Raw genomic sequence first — 16,462 nt, forward strand, 5'->3', positions numbered from 1 at the left:
ATGGAAGCCAGACACAGCCAGGCAAATAGTATTTTCAGTAGATAGTGGCAGTCTCTATAGTTCTCTCATTACAGGTAAGTGTACATTAAACAGTTCCCTTCATTTGTGACTTTTAAAGCTGAAGTCCAGGCAATTTTTTTCCCCATGTAGTGGGGCTGTGCCTGCACTTTATGGTTAAACTGCTTGTTTTTGTGTAGGAGTTCTGAGAGCCGAGATATAGTCCCCTAATCCTCTGATTCTCCTAGCACAGGGGTCTCCTAATATTTTAAATAAAGGGCCAGTTTATTATCCTTCAGACTTTAGGAGGGCCGGATTGTGGCCCGCAGGGGCAGTAAATGTCCCGGGCTCGGCATCAATGAGAATAAATATGGCCTCAGGTTTGATGGTCAATAGGAGAAAGGAGCAGTGCCCCTATTAGTAGGGGGAATAGTATCCCATCATTGGTATCGGTGGAAGAATTTTAAGAATAGTGCCTCATATCAGTAGGAGGAATAGTAGGAAAAGACTAGCAAGGGGCCAGATCTGGCCCTCGGGCCGCAGTTTGGAGACCCCTGTCCTAGCATAAGACCTGTCCCTACGGCTCCCCCAAACCCTACCCCCCCGCATGGTCCAGTGGTCTTGTGCGGTGAACAGTTCCTGACGTCATCATGCCCAAAGACCAGCTCAGGATTAGGTGAGTATAGGCTCAGTGTTCACTCCTTGACAAAAACGAGCAGGCAACCCATGCAGTGCAGGCACAGCCCACTGCAACGTAAAAAAAGAAAATTGCCAGAGTTAAGCTTTAAAGTTTATGTAAAGGCAAAACTTTTTGGATGGTAGAGAAGGGTACACTTGCCATACACATTTCAGCCAGTTCTTAAACAACTAAAATTTGAGCTGTGGGTGTCCCTGTTGGCATCTGCCCCACAACCTTCAAACCCAAAATGATACTAAAGTCTCGCTTTTTTTTTTTTTTTTATTTAATTAAAAATAGCAAACCTGTCATACCTACCTGCTCTGTGAAGTGGTTTTCCACAGAGCAGCCCAGATCCTCCTCTTCTCGGGTCCCTCTTCGGTGCTCCTTTCCCCTCCCTCCTGTTGAGTGCACCCACAGCAAGCAGCTTGCTAAGGGGGCACCTGAGCCAATTCACAGCTCCCTGTGTCCATTCCAACATGGAGCCGTGGCCTGGCCCCGTCCCCTTTCTCTCCTCATTGGCTCACTGACTTTGACAGCAGCAGGAGCCAATGACTGTCCGCTGCTGTCTGTCAATGAGAAGGGAGAGTCCTGGGCAGCCCAGTCTCTTCTGCAACATCGCTAGATGGAGATGGGGCTCAGGTAAGTATGAGGGGGATTGCTGCACACAGAATTTTTTTTTTTTTTTAATCTTAATGCACAGGTGTCAAACACAAGGCCTGCGGGCCGAATGCGGCCCCCCAGGCCATTTCATATGGCCCTTGTACCTCTCCTGCAGCTGCGGCACACCCCTTGTCTCTGCCCCCACCTTGTCTCTATAGTGGGCAGCAGAGAGGATAGAACTCCTTTGCCAGAGCCTGCGCTTCTCTGTGCAGCTGCAGAAAGGCTTGTCTTTGCCCACCCCCCCCCCCTTCTCAGCAGTCTGCAGCAGAGAGGAGGGCAGAACTCCTCCTACAGATCCTGCACCTCTCTGTGCAGCCACAACACCACCTTGTCTCTGCCTCCGCCTCCCCTGATTTCAGCAGTCTCTGGAAGCTGACTCCAGCCATCCTCCAGACCTTGCACATTCTTCTTCCCAGATCCACCCACATCTTCTTCCTGGCAGTAGCACAAGGTAAGGGGGTGCATTGTGATGTAAGGAAGGGTGGGTGACTCTGGCCCTTTGATGGTGGGGGGGCTCTTGACCTCTCATGTAAGAGTGAAAGGGGGGGCGTGGGGTGCTGTGGACATCTAATCTTACAGATACAACTGGCCCTTTGAGGGCAACCATAATGCTGATGCGGCCCGCAATGAAATTGAGTTTGACACCCCTGTCTTAATGCATTAAGATAAAAAAAAAAAAATCACTTTAAAGTCATCAGCCTAACAGTGGCTTCATCCTTTAAGATACAGCCTGGGTCCAGGTATTCTGACAGCTGCGGGTGCCTGCTGTCAGGAAAAAAAAAAAATCGGCGGAGGAGAGACCTCCATGCACACTGTTTTGTGTGTGTGGGGGGGATCGAATGATTTCTCTGGTTCAGTCCACAGTGCTGAACTAGAGAAACCTTAGTGTATGGCCGGCTGTTGACCCTTTTGACAAGTGTTTATTTCTGTCCGAGTTACCATTGGGAATATTTTTCCTCTAGTGACCATTGTCACTGAGATAGAGTGTGGGGAAATCATCAGAGCAAGAAAAAAGAGTAATGTCTCGTACACACGCAACGATTGTTGGCCGTGAATTTTCGGCCAACGTCCGATCGGCCGATTGTCGGCTTGTTAGTATGATGCTTCCGACAACCAACTCCGACTTTTCGGCCGAACAAAATCTGGTGTGCATGCTATAAAATTTTTGTTGGCCGTCAACAGAACGGCCGATTTTCCGTCAGTTAGTACAGATTTCGGCCAACAAAAGTCAGATGAGCAAGACTGGGCATGCTCAGAGAAGAAAAAACACACGGAAAGTAAACCAGCACATGACATCACTTCTGAAGTTGGTTGTTGTTGGCCGAGAAAATTTGTGTGCAGTCTAGAGCACATTTCAACCAACACAACAACACTGGACAAAAGACGGCCGATCGGTTGGTCGATAATCGTTACGTGTGTACGAGGCTTAACTCTTCCAATGCGCAATTATGGGCAGATGGAATACTTTTCACTTTTCCTATTGCATCTCCAGGACAGGAGGTGAAGGGAAATCTCTTCAATGGGACACAAGACCGCAAACCAATCCCTGATAGATGGATGGAGTTGGGAATTACAGGCCAGAATCGCACAGTTGTGGTTAGATGGTCCTATAACACATTGTTACTGCCAGAAAGAGCTTATTGCACCCCAATACTTGGCTTCTGAAAATGGAAAATCCCTAGTACAGGTGTTTTTGCACAGAAAATATAAATCAGCTTTCAGTGGCCTTTTAGTTGAGCCTTTTTCTTTTCTACAACTGGCTGCTTAGTGCAAACTGTTTCCCCTTTCTTTGCTTCATTTTTATCAATCAGCCCCCTGCAATTACACAATTGTGCAGCTGTGTTTACCTTGGAACATATTACACAGGTAACCGTGTTCTTCCTTTGTGTCTCTAGATTTACAGAAAAAGGAAACTTGGAAGTGTTGCTCTTTACAATTCAGAGTAAGATGCGTGCAAACAACCAAAAGGTATACATGCCAAGAGAGGGCAAGCTCATCTCAGATATTAATAAGGTAAGTTATTGCAATGTGTTCCAGTGATCTCACTAAATAAGAACAAAATCATAATCTGTATTGTTACAATTCTGGTCTTGTATTGTTAAAGCTGTAGTAAACTGTAGGAGGAAAAAAAAACTGCCCCCCCCCCCCCCCCGCAGGTTAATATAGTGTGCTAGTATGCATACTAGCACATTATGACAGACATAAAGTGGATCCCATTAGAAGCACGCGGTCACAGCGGACAGGGATTCCATCTTTACCTGGTCCTCCTTCCGGGTTCGTGGGCTCAGGCTGTTTGAATGGCTGAGGCACAATGACGTCACCCTTGCAAATGCGCGCCGGAGTCACGATAGAAGTACAGCATGGACGTCACACTCGAGTGTCCCACCTGCTGACATCACCTGCTGCTACACATATTAAAATCTCCTAAACTGTGCAAGGTTAGGAGATATTAACTGTACCCTACAGGTAAGCCTTATTATTGGCTTACCTTTAAGTAGAAGTTAAAAAGTGGAGTTTACTACCGCTTTAACAGGTCTAATACAGATTACCATGCAGGCTTAGTTTACTGGCAGATCAGAACTGCATTCAATGTTCTGTTTCTCGTTTGGACCTTTAGTACACCGTACACCATACAATAGTGCACCTGGGTTAAAGTGGTTGTAAACCTCATATATGAAATATGAACAAAGCATATCCCTCTATAATGTGTACTTGTCTCAATTAAGTGTCGGTTCATACTGATTCGACTCAGTCGCCCGACTTCGGGCGACTAATGAAGTCGCCCGTGCAGCGCGAATTCGGCGCGGCTTGCAACGACTTCTCATAATGGAAGTCAATGCAAGTCGCTCCGAATAGTGCAGGAACCTTTATCTAAGTCGGAGTGACTTGAGTTGCTCTGATTAGAATGGTTCCATTGCACCGCATTGGAAGCTACTTGTCAGGCGACCAAGTCGCCTGACAAGTCGGATCAGTGTGAATCGGCACTAAGAGCGCTAGTGTCATTTCTGTCTGCTACTTTGTTCCTCTGTTATCAGCATGAATCACTTCTGACATTTTTTCCTGACACCAAGAGAAAATGGTGATGGGAGGAGCTCCAGCAGATTGAAAGCCTTTGCTCTGTTCCTGTGAGCTGTGTGAAGGGGGGGGCGGGGGGTGTCTTCCCTCAAATCAGCTCTCAGAGGATCTCCTCACTGAGCTTTGCACAGTGTAATTTTAGCTCTCCATCCCCTTTTTTATGAACCTCAGACAAGCTTAAATTCACCATTTTGAAAAGATGTATAGAAGACTGCAGGTAAACGGGTACAACTTACATAGGAGAATCTGTTTAATCTCTGTGCATCCCCTGAGGCTAGTCACTTCACTGGGTATATGTAAGGGTTTACAACCACTTTAAGGAACTTTTATTTTGAAGGGAATGTTGTCTTCAGCACTGCTAAAACTGATCAAAGTTGAAGTTTGACTTTTTTTAATGCTAGGTAGTTTTAACTTGTGCTTTTGCATAGGTTTGGAAATTTTCTTTAGCAATAATGGAAACTATTTGCAAATAAGCATTTCTAGAAGGAAAAGTTACTGAGTAAATCTCTTTTATACATGGTTGGCTGTTATGCATGAATAACTTTCCAAGTGTTGCTAAAATAAAAAAAGAATCTCTAGCTAGTAGTTTCTGATCTTTTAGCTGCATCAAGCACAAATTTAAGGCTCAGTTCACGTTTATTAAAAGAACTTTAAAAAATTAAAATAAAAAGTGTGCATTTATTATTGTTTTAAACAGGAGCCTGCAAAGCATTGCGTCTGTGATCTGTGGATTACTGGTGCAACGTCAGGCTCCTGCAGACACGTCCTCTGGTTTTTTGCTCCGTATGGTCAGCTATTGAGCTGCAATGGACTACGAGGGCGCTAATGAGCGCTACGCTATGCCCCTTAAACCCCTTAGTTGAGCTCGGGGCTGGGAAGTGGGTGGGAGCTGCTGGTTCAGTCTCTGCTGGGAGAGGCTGAGCCAGCTGCTGCTCAGGTTTCTGGGTGGATGCCAATATTAAAGTTGGGGTTCCTCCGGAGCCTGGACCGGCTGAGTGATGTCAGCTGACAGTGAGCTTTAGCCCACTGTTGGCTGAATACGGGTTACAGGAGTGCAGAACAAAGTGCACTGCTGTGATCTGCAGGAGACGGAGGGGCCAATGAGCTACTTCTCCTTTTAAGAAAACTGGAGTATCATGCATTTTTTGGGAGTGAGTACAGCTTTCCTCTAAGAACTGAACAGTCTGAAAGCCAGGATTCAGAGGGAGTAAAGCCCCGTACACACGTACTGATCGTCGGCCGAACGATCGGCCGTCTTTTGTCCAGGGCTGTCGTGTCTGTTGAAAACTGCAAAAGACTGCACACGAATTTTGTCGGCCAACAACAGCCGACTGCAGAAGTGATGTCATGTGATGGTTAACTTTCCTTGTCTTTTTTTCTTTTCTGAGCATGCCCAGTCTTGTTAATCTGCTGTCTGTCGGCCGAAATCTGTACTGACTGGCGAACAATCGGCCGTTCTGTTGACGGCCAACAAAAATTTTGAAGTCTGCACGACAGATTTTGTTCAGCAGAAAATGCGCTGTCGGCTGTCGGAAGCATCATACTAACAAGCCTACAATCGGCCGATTGGTCGTCGGCCGAATATTTACGGCTGACAATTGGTACGTGTGTATGGGGCTTTAAGCTAATCATTGTCAAAACAACGACCCAGGGGGTGGTTACCTGTGTAGAATGGAGAATGCATTATATCTATATGTTGGTCTGTTTGCTATAGCAAAGCTCTCAGAACACATTCAATTCTACACTTCTGGGTGTGTGGAATAGTGTGCCCCAAGCTGGCTGCTGTGGGTGCCCCCCCCCCACCAATCCCTTTGTCCCTTTTGTGTCCTGCAGTGATGCATCTTACCCTGAACTGCATCTGTTGGTATGTCAGATCAGCTGTGACCATTAAAGGGGAGTTCCAGTCACTTGTGGAAAAAATAAGTCAGCATCTACAATAACTGTAGCTGTTGACTTTTAAAAAACAGCCACTCACCTGTCCCACGATCCAGCGGTGTGCTCACCCCAGTTGGTCTCACCCGCTGTCTTCGATCCCTGGCGCCGGCATCTTCACTATGGGCTCCTGGCCGTGACCACTTGCAGCTTTATAGCCGGGTGCCCACTGCGCATGTGCACTGACTGCAGGGGGGAGGGAGGAAAACTTCAGTTTCTAAGCTGCGCTCGGAATGGAAGTGGGAAGCGGATACCTGCCAAAATCGGGTACCTGTGCTCCCCCCCCACTCCTCAAAAGTGCTAATTGTTCAAGAGGAGCGGGGAACGAGTCCATAGAGCGGAACTTCTTCTTTGGGGTGAACCTCCACTTTAACTAATTTCATTATGTTGGCCATAAATGTGGCAATCATGGAAGCTTTCCATAAGTTTTCAGTTGAAAAAAAAAAAAGAAAATATGAAATCTACACCACCATCTCTGATAATTTAATTTAAGTTTAAAGTGAAGTCTTGTTTGCTATTTTTAAAGAAAAGAAAAAAAAAACATTATATTGGTGCAGTGGTTTTGCACTGGGCAGCCCAGATCCTCCTCTTCTCGGGTTCCACTTCGGTGCTCCTGGCTCCTCCCTCCTGTTGAGTTCCCCCACAGCAAGCAGCTTGCTATGGGGGCACCTGAGCTGCGGTTCGGCCCCATCCCCTTTTCCCCCTGATTGGCTAACTGACTTTAATTGACAGCAGCAGGAGCCAATGGTGCTGCTTCTTTGTCTTAGCCAATCAGAAGGGAGAGCAGATGGCCAAGGCAGTCCTGCACATCGCTGGATTGAGATGTGGCTCAGGCAAGTATTATGGGGGCTGCTGCACAAAGATGTTTTTTTTATCTTCATGCATAGAATGCAGTAAGTAATAAAAAAAAAAAAAAAAACCCTTCTGACCTTACAACCACTTTAAGCAGCATTATAGGTTTGGAGCAGGAGTGTATGTACAAGGGGTCACCAGTGCCCCTGTATACCTGGATAGGAGGGTGGTGGCATATAGAGGAACCGATCCCTCCATGTAGCCGCTGAATGTCTGCTTCTCCTCCCGTAGACATTCAGCGGCTGCTGGAGGTAAAGTGAGGGCATCGGTTCTTCCACATGCCGCTGCCTCCCTATCACTGTCCTCTGCTCCTGTGTCCTTCCCTTGCCCCCCCCCCCCCCCGCAGCACTGCCAGGTTTCCCCCTATCGCCGGCTGCGAGGGATCTGTCAGGATGGAGAGCCGGGAAGGAGCCGGTAAATGTGTTATGACTTAATGAATAGAGTCAGTGATCGGCACTGATCACTGACTCGGTTTTGTTTATTCTTAGCTGGGGCATAGTTAACTGTGTCCCCTGATATTTAACCAAAGCCCCCCAATTTAAATTAAATAAAATGTTAAAAAAAAAAAAATAAATAAAAAACTAAAGCAACAAATATAAAAAAAACTACTGACACCAGTGGCGGAACTACCAGGGTTGCAAAGGTTGCACTTGCGATTGGGCTCTGGTAGTCCGCCACCGTGGGGGGAACCCAAGACGGCAGGAAGGTGGCCCGTTGCAGGACCGTAAAAAAGGAATGTATGCCCAACATATGTAACTTTTTCCCAACTGGGAATAAGTGGTAGTTCGCTTTGAGTAAATTACAGTTCTAGACATGTATGGCGGAATGTGGCCTGAGGATGTAGCTCTGCTTGGTCCTCCTTAGTGCTATGCTAATTATTACTTTGCTAATTTAATAAAGTCATCAATGGAAAGTGTTAACCCAAAATATTAGTAGTTTTCGGTAAATATAGGGTATTTTACCTAGAGTTATTGTGTAAGTCTTGTGTCTAGAGAGAGGTGTGAATACATTTTATGATGATATTGAGCAGCATAACTAAAAGAGAAATAATCTCCATTATGTAATAACTGGCACTTTACATAGTCTACAGTAATGCAGCAAGTGATTCAAGTTACTCTAGATAAGTTTCCTAATCTCCTACTGAAAATATTATTTTCCTTCCTGTGTCCAGGCCTGGGAACGACTGGAAAAAGCCGAACACGAGAGAGAACTGGCACTGCGAAATGAACTGATCCGACAGGAAAAACTGGAACAACTTGCACGCAGATTTGATCGCAAGGCAGCTATGAGAGAGACTTGGCTGAGTGAGAACCAGCGCCTGGTGTCTCAGGTATGAGCCAAGGGCTTCATACAGTGCCATCGTCACTGCTGGCGCTTACAGAACTGTGCCTGCTTTTCAGGACAGGAAGGAAAATTGCAGGGACCAAAGGTTTCCCATATTGTATGGAGTCAGAGCTGTACTTTGTACTCAAGTGTGTTAGGGGGTAATAAAACTTCAACAGACTTTGATTTCCATCCAATTTTTTCAACATTTTGTCAAACCTAAGTAAATTCAATTCACTTTAAATCATTTCACTGTCCTGCTGTTTGCTTTAAGCATTAATATTTTGAGTGACTTAAACGAAAGAGAGCCCCAACTCCCAACAATGCCCCATAATGTATTTATTACAGTTCCTTATATAGTGCTGACAATTTGCGCAGCAGTTCATATACACTGCTCAAAAAAATTAAAGGAACACTTTTTAATCAGAGTATAGCATCAAGTCAACTCCTGGGATATTGATTTGGTCAGTTAAGCAGCAGAGGGGGTTGTTAATTTCATTTACACCAAAACAGCTGAAAATAATTAATAGGTTCACTAGATGGGCAACGATGGGATGACCTCCAAAATAGGAATGTTTTTATATGGATGTGTTCTCATTTTTTCTTTCATGGATGTGGTCCATTATTGTGACCTTCACTTCTACCATCCAACTGTGAAGCGGTGTCTGGCAGAATGTGGTAATGCTTTATTCTTTCTCTTCATATTACAGGATAACTTCGGGTTTGACCTTCCTGCTGTAGAAGCCGCCACAAAGAAACATGAAGCCATCGAAACGGACATTGCAGCCTATGAAGAGCGTGTTCAGGCTGTAGTGGCTGTGGCACGAGAACTGGAAACTGAAAACTACCATGACATAAAACGAATCACAGCCCGAAAGGACAATGTCATCCGACTCTGGGAATACCTTCTGGAGCTGCTGCGGGCACGGCGACTGCGCCTAGAAATGAACCTTGGGCTGCAGAAGGTTTTCCAAGAGATGCTTTACATTATGGACTGGATGGACGAAATGAAGGTACATATGTCTCCAGGACAAAGATCACTGCTGATAATTTGCATTCCTAGTTAGCAATATATAGAATATACATTCATATGATATACCTGGCCAAATCTATGTATACATTTTTATTACTAGTATAACACATTGGACTGCATTGCCCTCTAACATCTTTTTGTTATCACGCTGCTGTGTTTCACATGCTATGAAAACTGATTGTCCAAGACAATCACTCATTAGTAACACAAGGACCATAGCTCTAAGGGGCCCATTTAAAGTTTGCTGTCCATTGTGGTCATCAAAAGAATGAAAATAAAGCTGGTCGGAAGGGCTTACAGTGTACACCTGTTTTAAAGAGGAATTTAATCTGGAAGCTGTGCCCAAAAGAAGCAGACAAGAGGGCAAAGGACTACTCACCGACATTGCCTGTTCCCTCACTGCAGCTTTTTCCCCATTTACTGGCCATAGGTGGTGCGAATTTGCACAATTCCCCTATCAACATGACAGTGCTGAGGGTAATCCCTCTTGCCGTGCAATTGTCTGCTCCCAATGCAGGGTTGGGCAGGAGAAGCCGTCCCAGCTGGAAGAAGGCTGTGAATATTTTCTAGCAGCTATAGCAGCTGCTAGCGATCATCGCTACTGAATCTAGCAGGCTGGTTTTACACAAGTTGATTGATTCCTGCTGAACCAGCCCAGATTCGAACCGTCTATGGACCTGCCTTACTATGCAATATTCTGCACTGTCTCTGTTTGGAGGAGGCCATGTTGGTAGAGGCAGTCATTGTCTTTCTTATGTTAGAACCTCCAACAAGGAGAACCGTGAGCAGTTCCCTAGTGATCACCCAATTTGACTCAGAATCTCTTAAAGCAGGGGTCCTCAACTCCGGTCCTCGGGGCCCACAAACAGGCCAGATTTTAAGTATTACCTTGGGGAGATGCAGACTAGAATACTACAATCACTGAGCAGCAAATGAGATCACCTGTGATGTAATTTAGTTATCTTGCAGACCTGGCCTATTAGTGGGACCGGAGTTGAGGACTACTGTCTTAAAGTAACATTAAACCTTCAGGTTTTTTCTTTTAAAATAACAAACATGTCATACTTACCTGTTCTGTGCATTGGTTTTGCACAAAGCAGCCCCTATCCTCCTCTTTTGACCCCCCCGGCGCTCCTCCTCTCTGCCCAGTGCCCCCAGGGGCAGCCGCTTCCCATGAGGGCACTCGTGTGGGCTCGCTCCCAAGCCGCCTTGTCTGCATCCATTGACACTGGGCATTTCCCTCCTGCCACCCGCTCTCGCATCACAGAATTCGATTGACAGCAGTAGGAGCCAATGGTGCCTGCTGCTATCAGTCTGTGAAGTGATAAGGGGCAGAGCCACGAGAGCTATTGCTCAAGTGTTGTACATCTTTGGATCGGGCTCAGGTAAGTATAAGGGGGGGGGGCTGAGGGGACACATGCAACACAGAAGGTTTTTCACTTTAATGCATAGAATGCATTAAGGTAAAAAACCCATAGAGTCCTTTCACACGGGCGGTCCGTATGTCCGTATATCATCCCATCCGTTTGCGGATGATATACGGACCTAATGCATGTCAATGGGATTGCGGATGTCAGCAGAAGACCATCCGCTGACATCTGATTTGCGTCCTTTCAGTTCTGTTTCCTTTTTGGAACGGAACAGAGCCCTATTTTTCTTCCGTTTAAAAAACGGAAAGGACGCAAAATCGGATGTCAGCGGTGTCATCCGCTGACATCCGCAATCCCGTAGTTATACATTATGTCGGTATATCATCCGCAAACGGATGGGATGATATACGGACCGGATGACACAAGTGTCATCCGTGTCCGTTAAAAAAAAAAAGAAAAAGTGCCGGAGCGGATCAAAATACAGTCTGCCCCGTGTGAAAGAACCCTTAGCCTTTACAACCACTTTGAGACTAGCAGTCAGAAGCAAAAGTACCTTATGACTCCCAAAAAAGAGATAAAACTTTCAGGCCTAGGCACCTATGCGTCCACTTTAAGATGTTTGTACCTGCTCAGAAGATGATTTTTTTGGTTCTTTTTTGCAGGTGCTTCTGTTGTCTCAGGATTATGGGAAACACTTGCTGGGAGTGGAGGACTTGTTACAGAAGCATGCTCTTGTGGAGGCTGACATTTCCATTCAGGCAGAGAGAGTACGTGCCGTTAATGCATCAGCTCAGAGATTTGCTGCAGGAGGGGAAGGTAAAAAAAAAAAAAATGTATTTTCAATACAGCCTAATGTTGGCAGACAATTAAAAAATATTGTTATACATAGTGATATACAGCAAACCTAGGTGTAGACCTATAGTAGGCACTAAAAGTGTGCATGCGTCAATGTGTTTTGTGATGCTGCATCTTTGCTATAAACTAGTTGTTCTTGGTGCCCAGATGGCCAGTGGAATGTAAATGACTGTTCACTATCTTAACCACTTACCCACCAGGCCTATTTCGGACACTTTTTGTTTACAAGTTAAAATCAGTATTTTTCCCTAGAAAACTACTTAGAACCCCCAAACATTATATATATATTTTTTTTAGCAAAGACTCTGGAGAATAAAATGGCGGTCATTGCAATATTTTTTGTCACGCGATATTTGCGCAGCGGTCTTTAAAACGCCATTTTTTTGGAAAAATTTTGAAAAATCACATTTCACTGCATTTAAAAAATACTAAACAGTAAAGTTAGCCCATTTTTTTTTTTGTATATTGTGAAAGATGATGTCACGCCGAGTAAATAGATACCCAACATGTTACGGTTTAAAATTGCGCCCCCCCCGTGGGATGGCGACAAACTACGGTCAATAGAGATCTTAATAGGCGACGCTTTAAATGTATTTAACGGTTACCAGTTTAGAGTTAGAGTGTAGCTCTTTTTTTTTAATTATTGCTCACGCTCTGGCGATCGCGGCGATACCTCACATGTGTGGTTTGAACAGCGATTTAATTTGCGGCTCAACTTCCGTATACGTTTTTTTTTGTGCGCGAGCACATTTTTTCCCATTTATTTTATTTATTTTTTTAACTTTATTACAGTTTAAAAAAAAAAAAAAAAAATCTGATCACTTTTATTGCTGTCACAAGCAATGTAAACATCCCTTGTGACAGCAATATGCAGTGACAGGTACACTTTATGGAGAGATCGAGGGTCTAAAAGACCCTAGACCCCTCCACTACACTTGGCTGTATGCAAAACGACGAAAACGGCGTTTTTGCATACAGCCGTTTTTCAAATTTGCCGCCTTTTGCAGCACACTAACCTGGAAGTGACATCATGGATGCCGCCTCCGGGTTACGTCATCGGAGACCCGATCGAAGCCGTTTCCGGCATTGATCGGGACTCCATCCAGCCGGTAAAAGCCATGGAAGGTGGCAGGAGGGGGGGGGGGGGGGGGGCGTGGGGGCGTCCCCTCCCGCCCCCCGGGTAACGATCGAGCGGCTCCCGAGTCAACCGTCGGCTCTAAACCACGAGGCATCATCCCGGTATACCCCCGCAAAGTTTACGGACGTCATATGACGTCCACCCAGGGAGAAGTGGTTAAATTAGGAATACAATTCTTTTAGGAATAGTAATTGAAGTTATTATGCAAATTAACTTCTGTTTATTGGATGTAAAATTAATTGGAAGTCTTACACTTATGATTCAAAGGAAAACTCATTTTTCTTAATCTTTTCTCTGCCCTTCACAAAGGTTACAAGCCGTGTGATCCACAAATCATCCGGGACCGCGTTGCCCACATGGAATTCTGCTACCAGGAGCTGTGTCAACTGGCAGCTGAACGCCGTGCACGTTTGGAAGAGTCTAGGCGGCTTTGGAAGTTTTTCTGGGAGATGGCGGAAGAGGAAGGATGGATTCGAGAAAAAGAGCAGATCCTGTCTTCCGATGACTATGGGAAGGATTTGACCAGTGTCATCCGTCTACTGTCTAAACACAAAGCTTTTGAAGATGAAATGAGCGGGCGAAGTGGTCACTTACTCCAGACCATCAAGGAAGGAGAGGAGATGATTGCAGAGGAGCACTTTGGATCTGAGAAGATCAGGGAAAGAATCAAGGATATACAGGAGCAATGGGCTAACCTTGAACAGCTGTCAGCCTATCGCAAGAAACACCTGGAAGAAACATCAAGTTTCCACCAATTCCAGGCAGATGCAGATGATATTGATGCTTGGATGTTGGATATCTTGAAGATAGTGTCCAGTAATGATGTTGGACATGATGAATTTTCTACTCAGTCTCTAGTCAAGAAACACAAGGATGTAGCTGAAGAAATTGCAAGTTACAGATCCACTATTGATGCTCTACATGAACAAGCTGCTGCCCTTCCCCAGGAACAGTTTGAATCGAATGAAGTGCAGAGCAGATTGTCCGGAATCGAGGAAAGATACAAGGAACTAGCTGAGCTCACGCGACTTCGGAAACAGGCATTGCAGGACGCCCTCACACTGTACAAAATGTTTAGTGAAGCTGACGCCTGTGAACTTTGGATTGTTGAGAAGGAGCAGTGGTTGAACCATCTGCAAATCCCAGAGAAGCTAGAAGACCTGGAGGTTGTTCAGCATAGGTAATCATAGTGTCATTCCTGCCACTTGGTCTGCTCTCTGGATGGGCAGAATACAAGAATATGATTATCAACTGCACATTTTGTTTTTTTTATTTTTTAGATTTGAAAGCCTAGAGCCAGAAATGAACAACCAGGCATCACGAGTGGCTGTTGTTAATCAGATTGCTCGTCAGTTGATTCACAGTGGACATCCGAGCGAGACTGAAATCAAAGCACAGCAAGAGAAACTGAACACAAGGTAAGCTTTGAAGTCTTCCCTAAAAAAAAAAAAAAATTATATATGTATGTGTTTTTTTTTATGGGTTGTAAACTTTCCCTTTAGTCTAGATTTTAGCGCCCATTCAACGCCCTTTTGCATTGGGCAGCTTTGCCGAACACATAGAAGAGGCAATTTGCCTTATGTTCTATGCAGTGCTGTATTTTGGCCTAGGCCAACAAGGCCCAGGCCTAGGGCAGCACTTTGCAGGGGGCAGCAAAAAAGCCACCCCCACCACCTGAGACTCCCCCCCACTCTCATATCCCCCCCTCTCTCTCTCATCCCTCTCTCTCTTCAATTCCCCCTCTCTCTCTCTCATCCCCCACTCTCTCTTTCTCTCATCCCCCCCTCTCACCCCCTCTCTCTCTTCCCCCCTCTCTCTCCCTCCCTTACCCAACCCCTCTCTCTTTCATCCCCCTCTCTCTCCCTCCCTCACCCACCCCCCTCTCAGGGGTTCATGCTGGGACTTGTAGTCCTTCAATTTTGGAGGAAGACACATCCGTTTAAAAAGGAGTGGGGAAAATTTACATGGGGAGGGCGCCCAATTTTAGTCTTGCCTAGGGCAGCACAAAACCAAAATACACCACTGGTTCTATGTTCTTATGATCTATGAATGGAGGACAGGTGGCTGAATGATTCATTCACTGATCATATTTCATTCATAGGAGCTATAGTACCTGTTTCTGTGAATGGAGGAGGTTGGTGGAAAGGGTGGGCATAGTCAGGCACTTTTGATCAGTGCCTGCCACCATCAGCTCTGTTAACCCCTCTCTGCACAGGAAGATTATGGGCTGGGGGGTTATCAAAGGAGGAATATTTCAATCTACTTTCAGCAACTAGACTTCTAAACCCCAACAGTACTAAAGGATCTAGGTGATTTGGAATAATAACTGTACTAAAGGATCTAGGTGATTTGGAATAATAACTGTACTAAAGGATCTAGGTGATTTGGAATAATAACTGTACTAAAGGATCTAGGTGATTTGGAATAATAACTGTACTAAAGGATCTAGGTGATTTGGAATAATAACTGAAATAACAAACTTCAGACCAAAACCTAATCAAAATCTCATGTTTTTCTATTAGGTGGGGCCAGTTTAGAGAATTGGTCGACAGGACAAAGGATGCCCTCAGTTCAGCACTAAGTATTCAGAACTACCATCTTGAATGCAATGAGACCAAGTCCTGGATTAGGGAAAAGACCAAAGTCATTGAGTCAACTCAAGACCTGGGCAATGACCTTGGTGGAGTCATGGCACTCCAGAGGAAGTTAACCGGTATGGAACGTGACTTGGCAGCCATTGAGGCCAAACTGTCTGATCTGCAAAAAGAAGCAGAGAAACTGGAAGCTGAGCATCCCGACCAAGCTCAGGCTATCATGAGCAGGCTTGCAGAGATTAATGAAGTATGGGAAGAAATGAAGACCACCCTGAAGAATAGAGAAGAGTCTCTTGGTGAAGCCAGCAAACTTCAACAGTTCCTTCGTGACTTGGATGATTTTCAGTCCTGGTTATCTAGGACACAGACAGCCATTGCTTCCGAGGACATGCCAAATACGTTAGCAGAAGCAGAGAAGCTACTTACTCAACACGAAAACATTAAAAATGAAATCAACAACTATGAAGAGGATTACCAGAAGATGAGGGACATGGGTGAGATGGTGACACAGGGACAGACAGATGCACAGTACATGTTCTTGCGTCAACGTCTCCAGGCTCTTGACACTGGCTGGAACGAGCTTCACAAAATGTGGGAGAACAGGCAGAACCTTTTATCTCAGTCCCATGCCTATCAGCTCTTCCTAAGAGACACCAAGCAAGCAGAAGCTTTTCTTAATAACCAGGTATGTTGATGAGGGCAGGAATGAAGAAAAACATTTTCGACATTTCTGGAGACATTAACTTAACCTCAGTGTTGCAAGAATTTCTGCATGTAAAGAAAACCCTTTAGAGCAGCCTTTCTTCCACTTTTTAACATCGAGGAACCCTATGAAATAACTTTCCGGTCCCAGGGGACCCATTCTAATAAATACTGTATCTAGAACTCACAGTACATTAGTGTGATGGTCAATGCAATGGAACGCTACTTATCTGATAGGCAGAAATTGTTAAT

At 45.1% G+C, this 16,462-nt stretch overlaps 1 protein-coding gene across 5 annotated transcripts in view; it reads left to right on the top strand.

Annotated features, from left to right (window-relative positions):
* SPTBN1 (spectrin beta, non-erythrocytic 1) overlaps positions 1-16,462 on the top strand; it is a 344,310-nt gene that overhangs the window by 245,847 nt on the left and 82,001 nt on the right. For all 5 annotated transcript variants that reach the window (XM_082249276.1, XM_082249278.1, XM_082249279.1 and 2 more), the window contains 7 exons: positions 3,232-3,349; positions 8,367-8,525; positions 9,229-9,531; positions 11,584-11,737; positions 13,224-14,094; positions 14,195-14,332; positions 15,437-16,193. In XM_082249276.1, the coding sequence (XP_082105402.1) occupies positions 3,232-3,349; positions 8,367-8,525; positions 9,229-9,531; positions 11,584-11,737; positions 13,224-14,094; positions 14,195-14,332; positions 15,437-16,193 (2,500 nt within the window). The remainder of the gene's footprint in view (positions 1-3,231; positions 3,350-8,366; positions 8,526-9,228; positions 9,532-11,583; positions 11,738-13,223; positions 14,095-14,194; positions 14,333-15,436; positions 16,194-16,462) is intronic.

Source organism: Pelophylax lessonae (assembly GCF_965119305.1).
Source record: "Pelophylax lessonae genome assembly, chromosome: 3".
In the NCBI taxonomy this organism is placed as follows: Eukaryota; Metazoa; Chordata; class Amphibia; order Anura; family Ranidae; genus Pelophylax; species Pelophylax lessonae.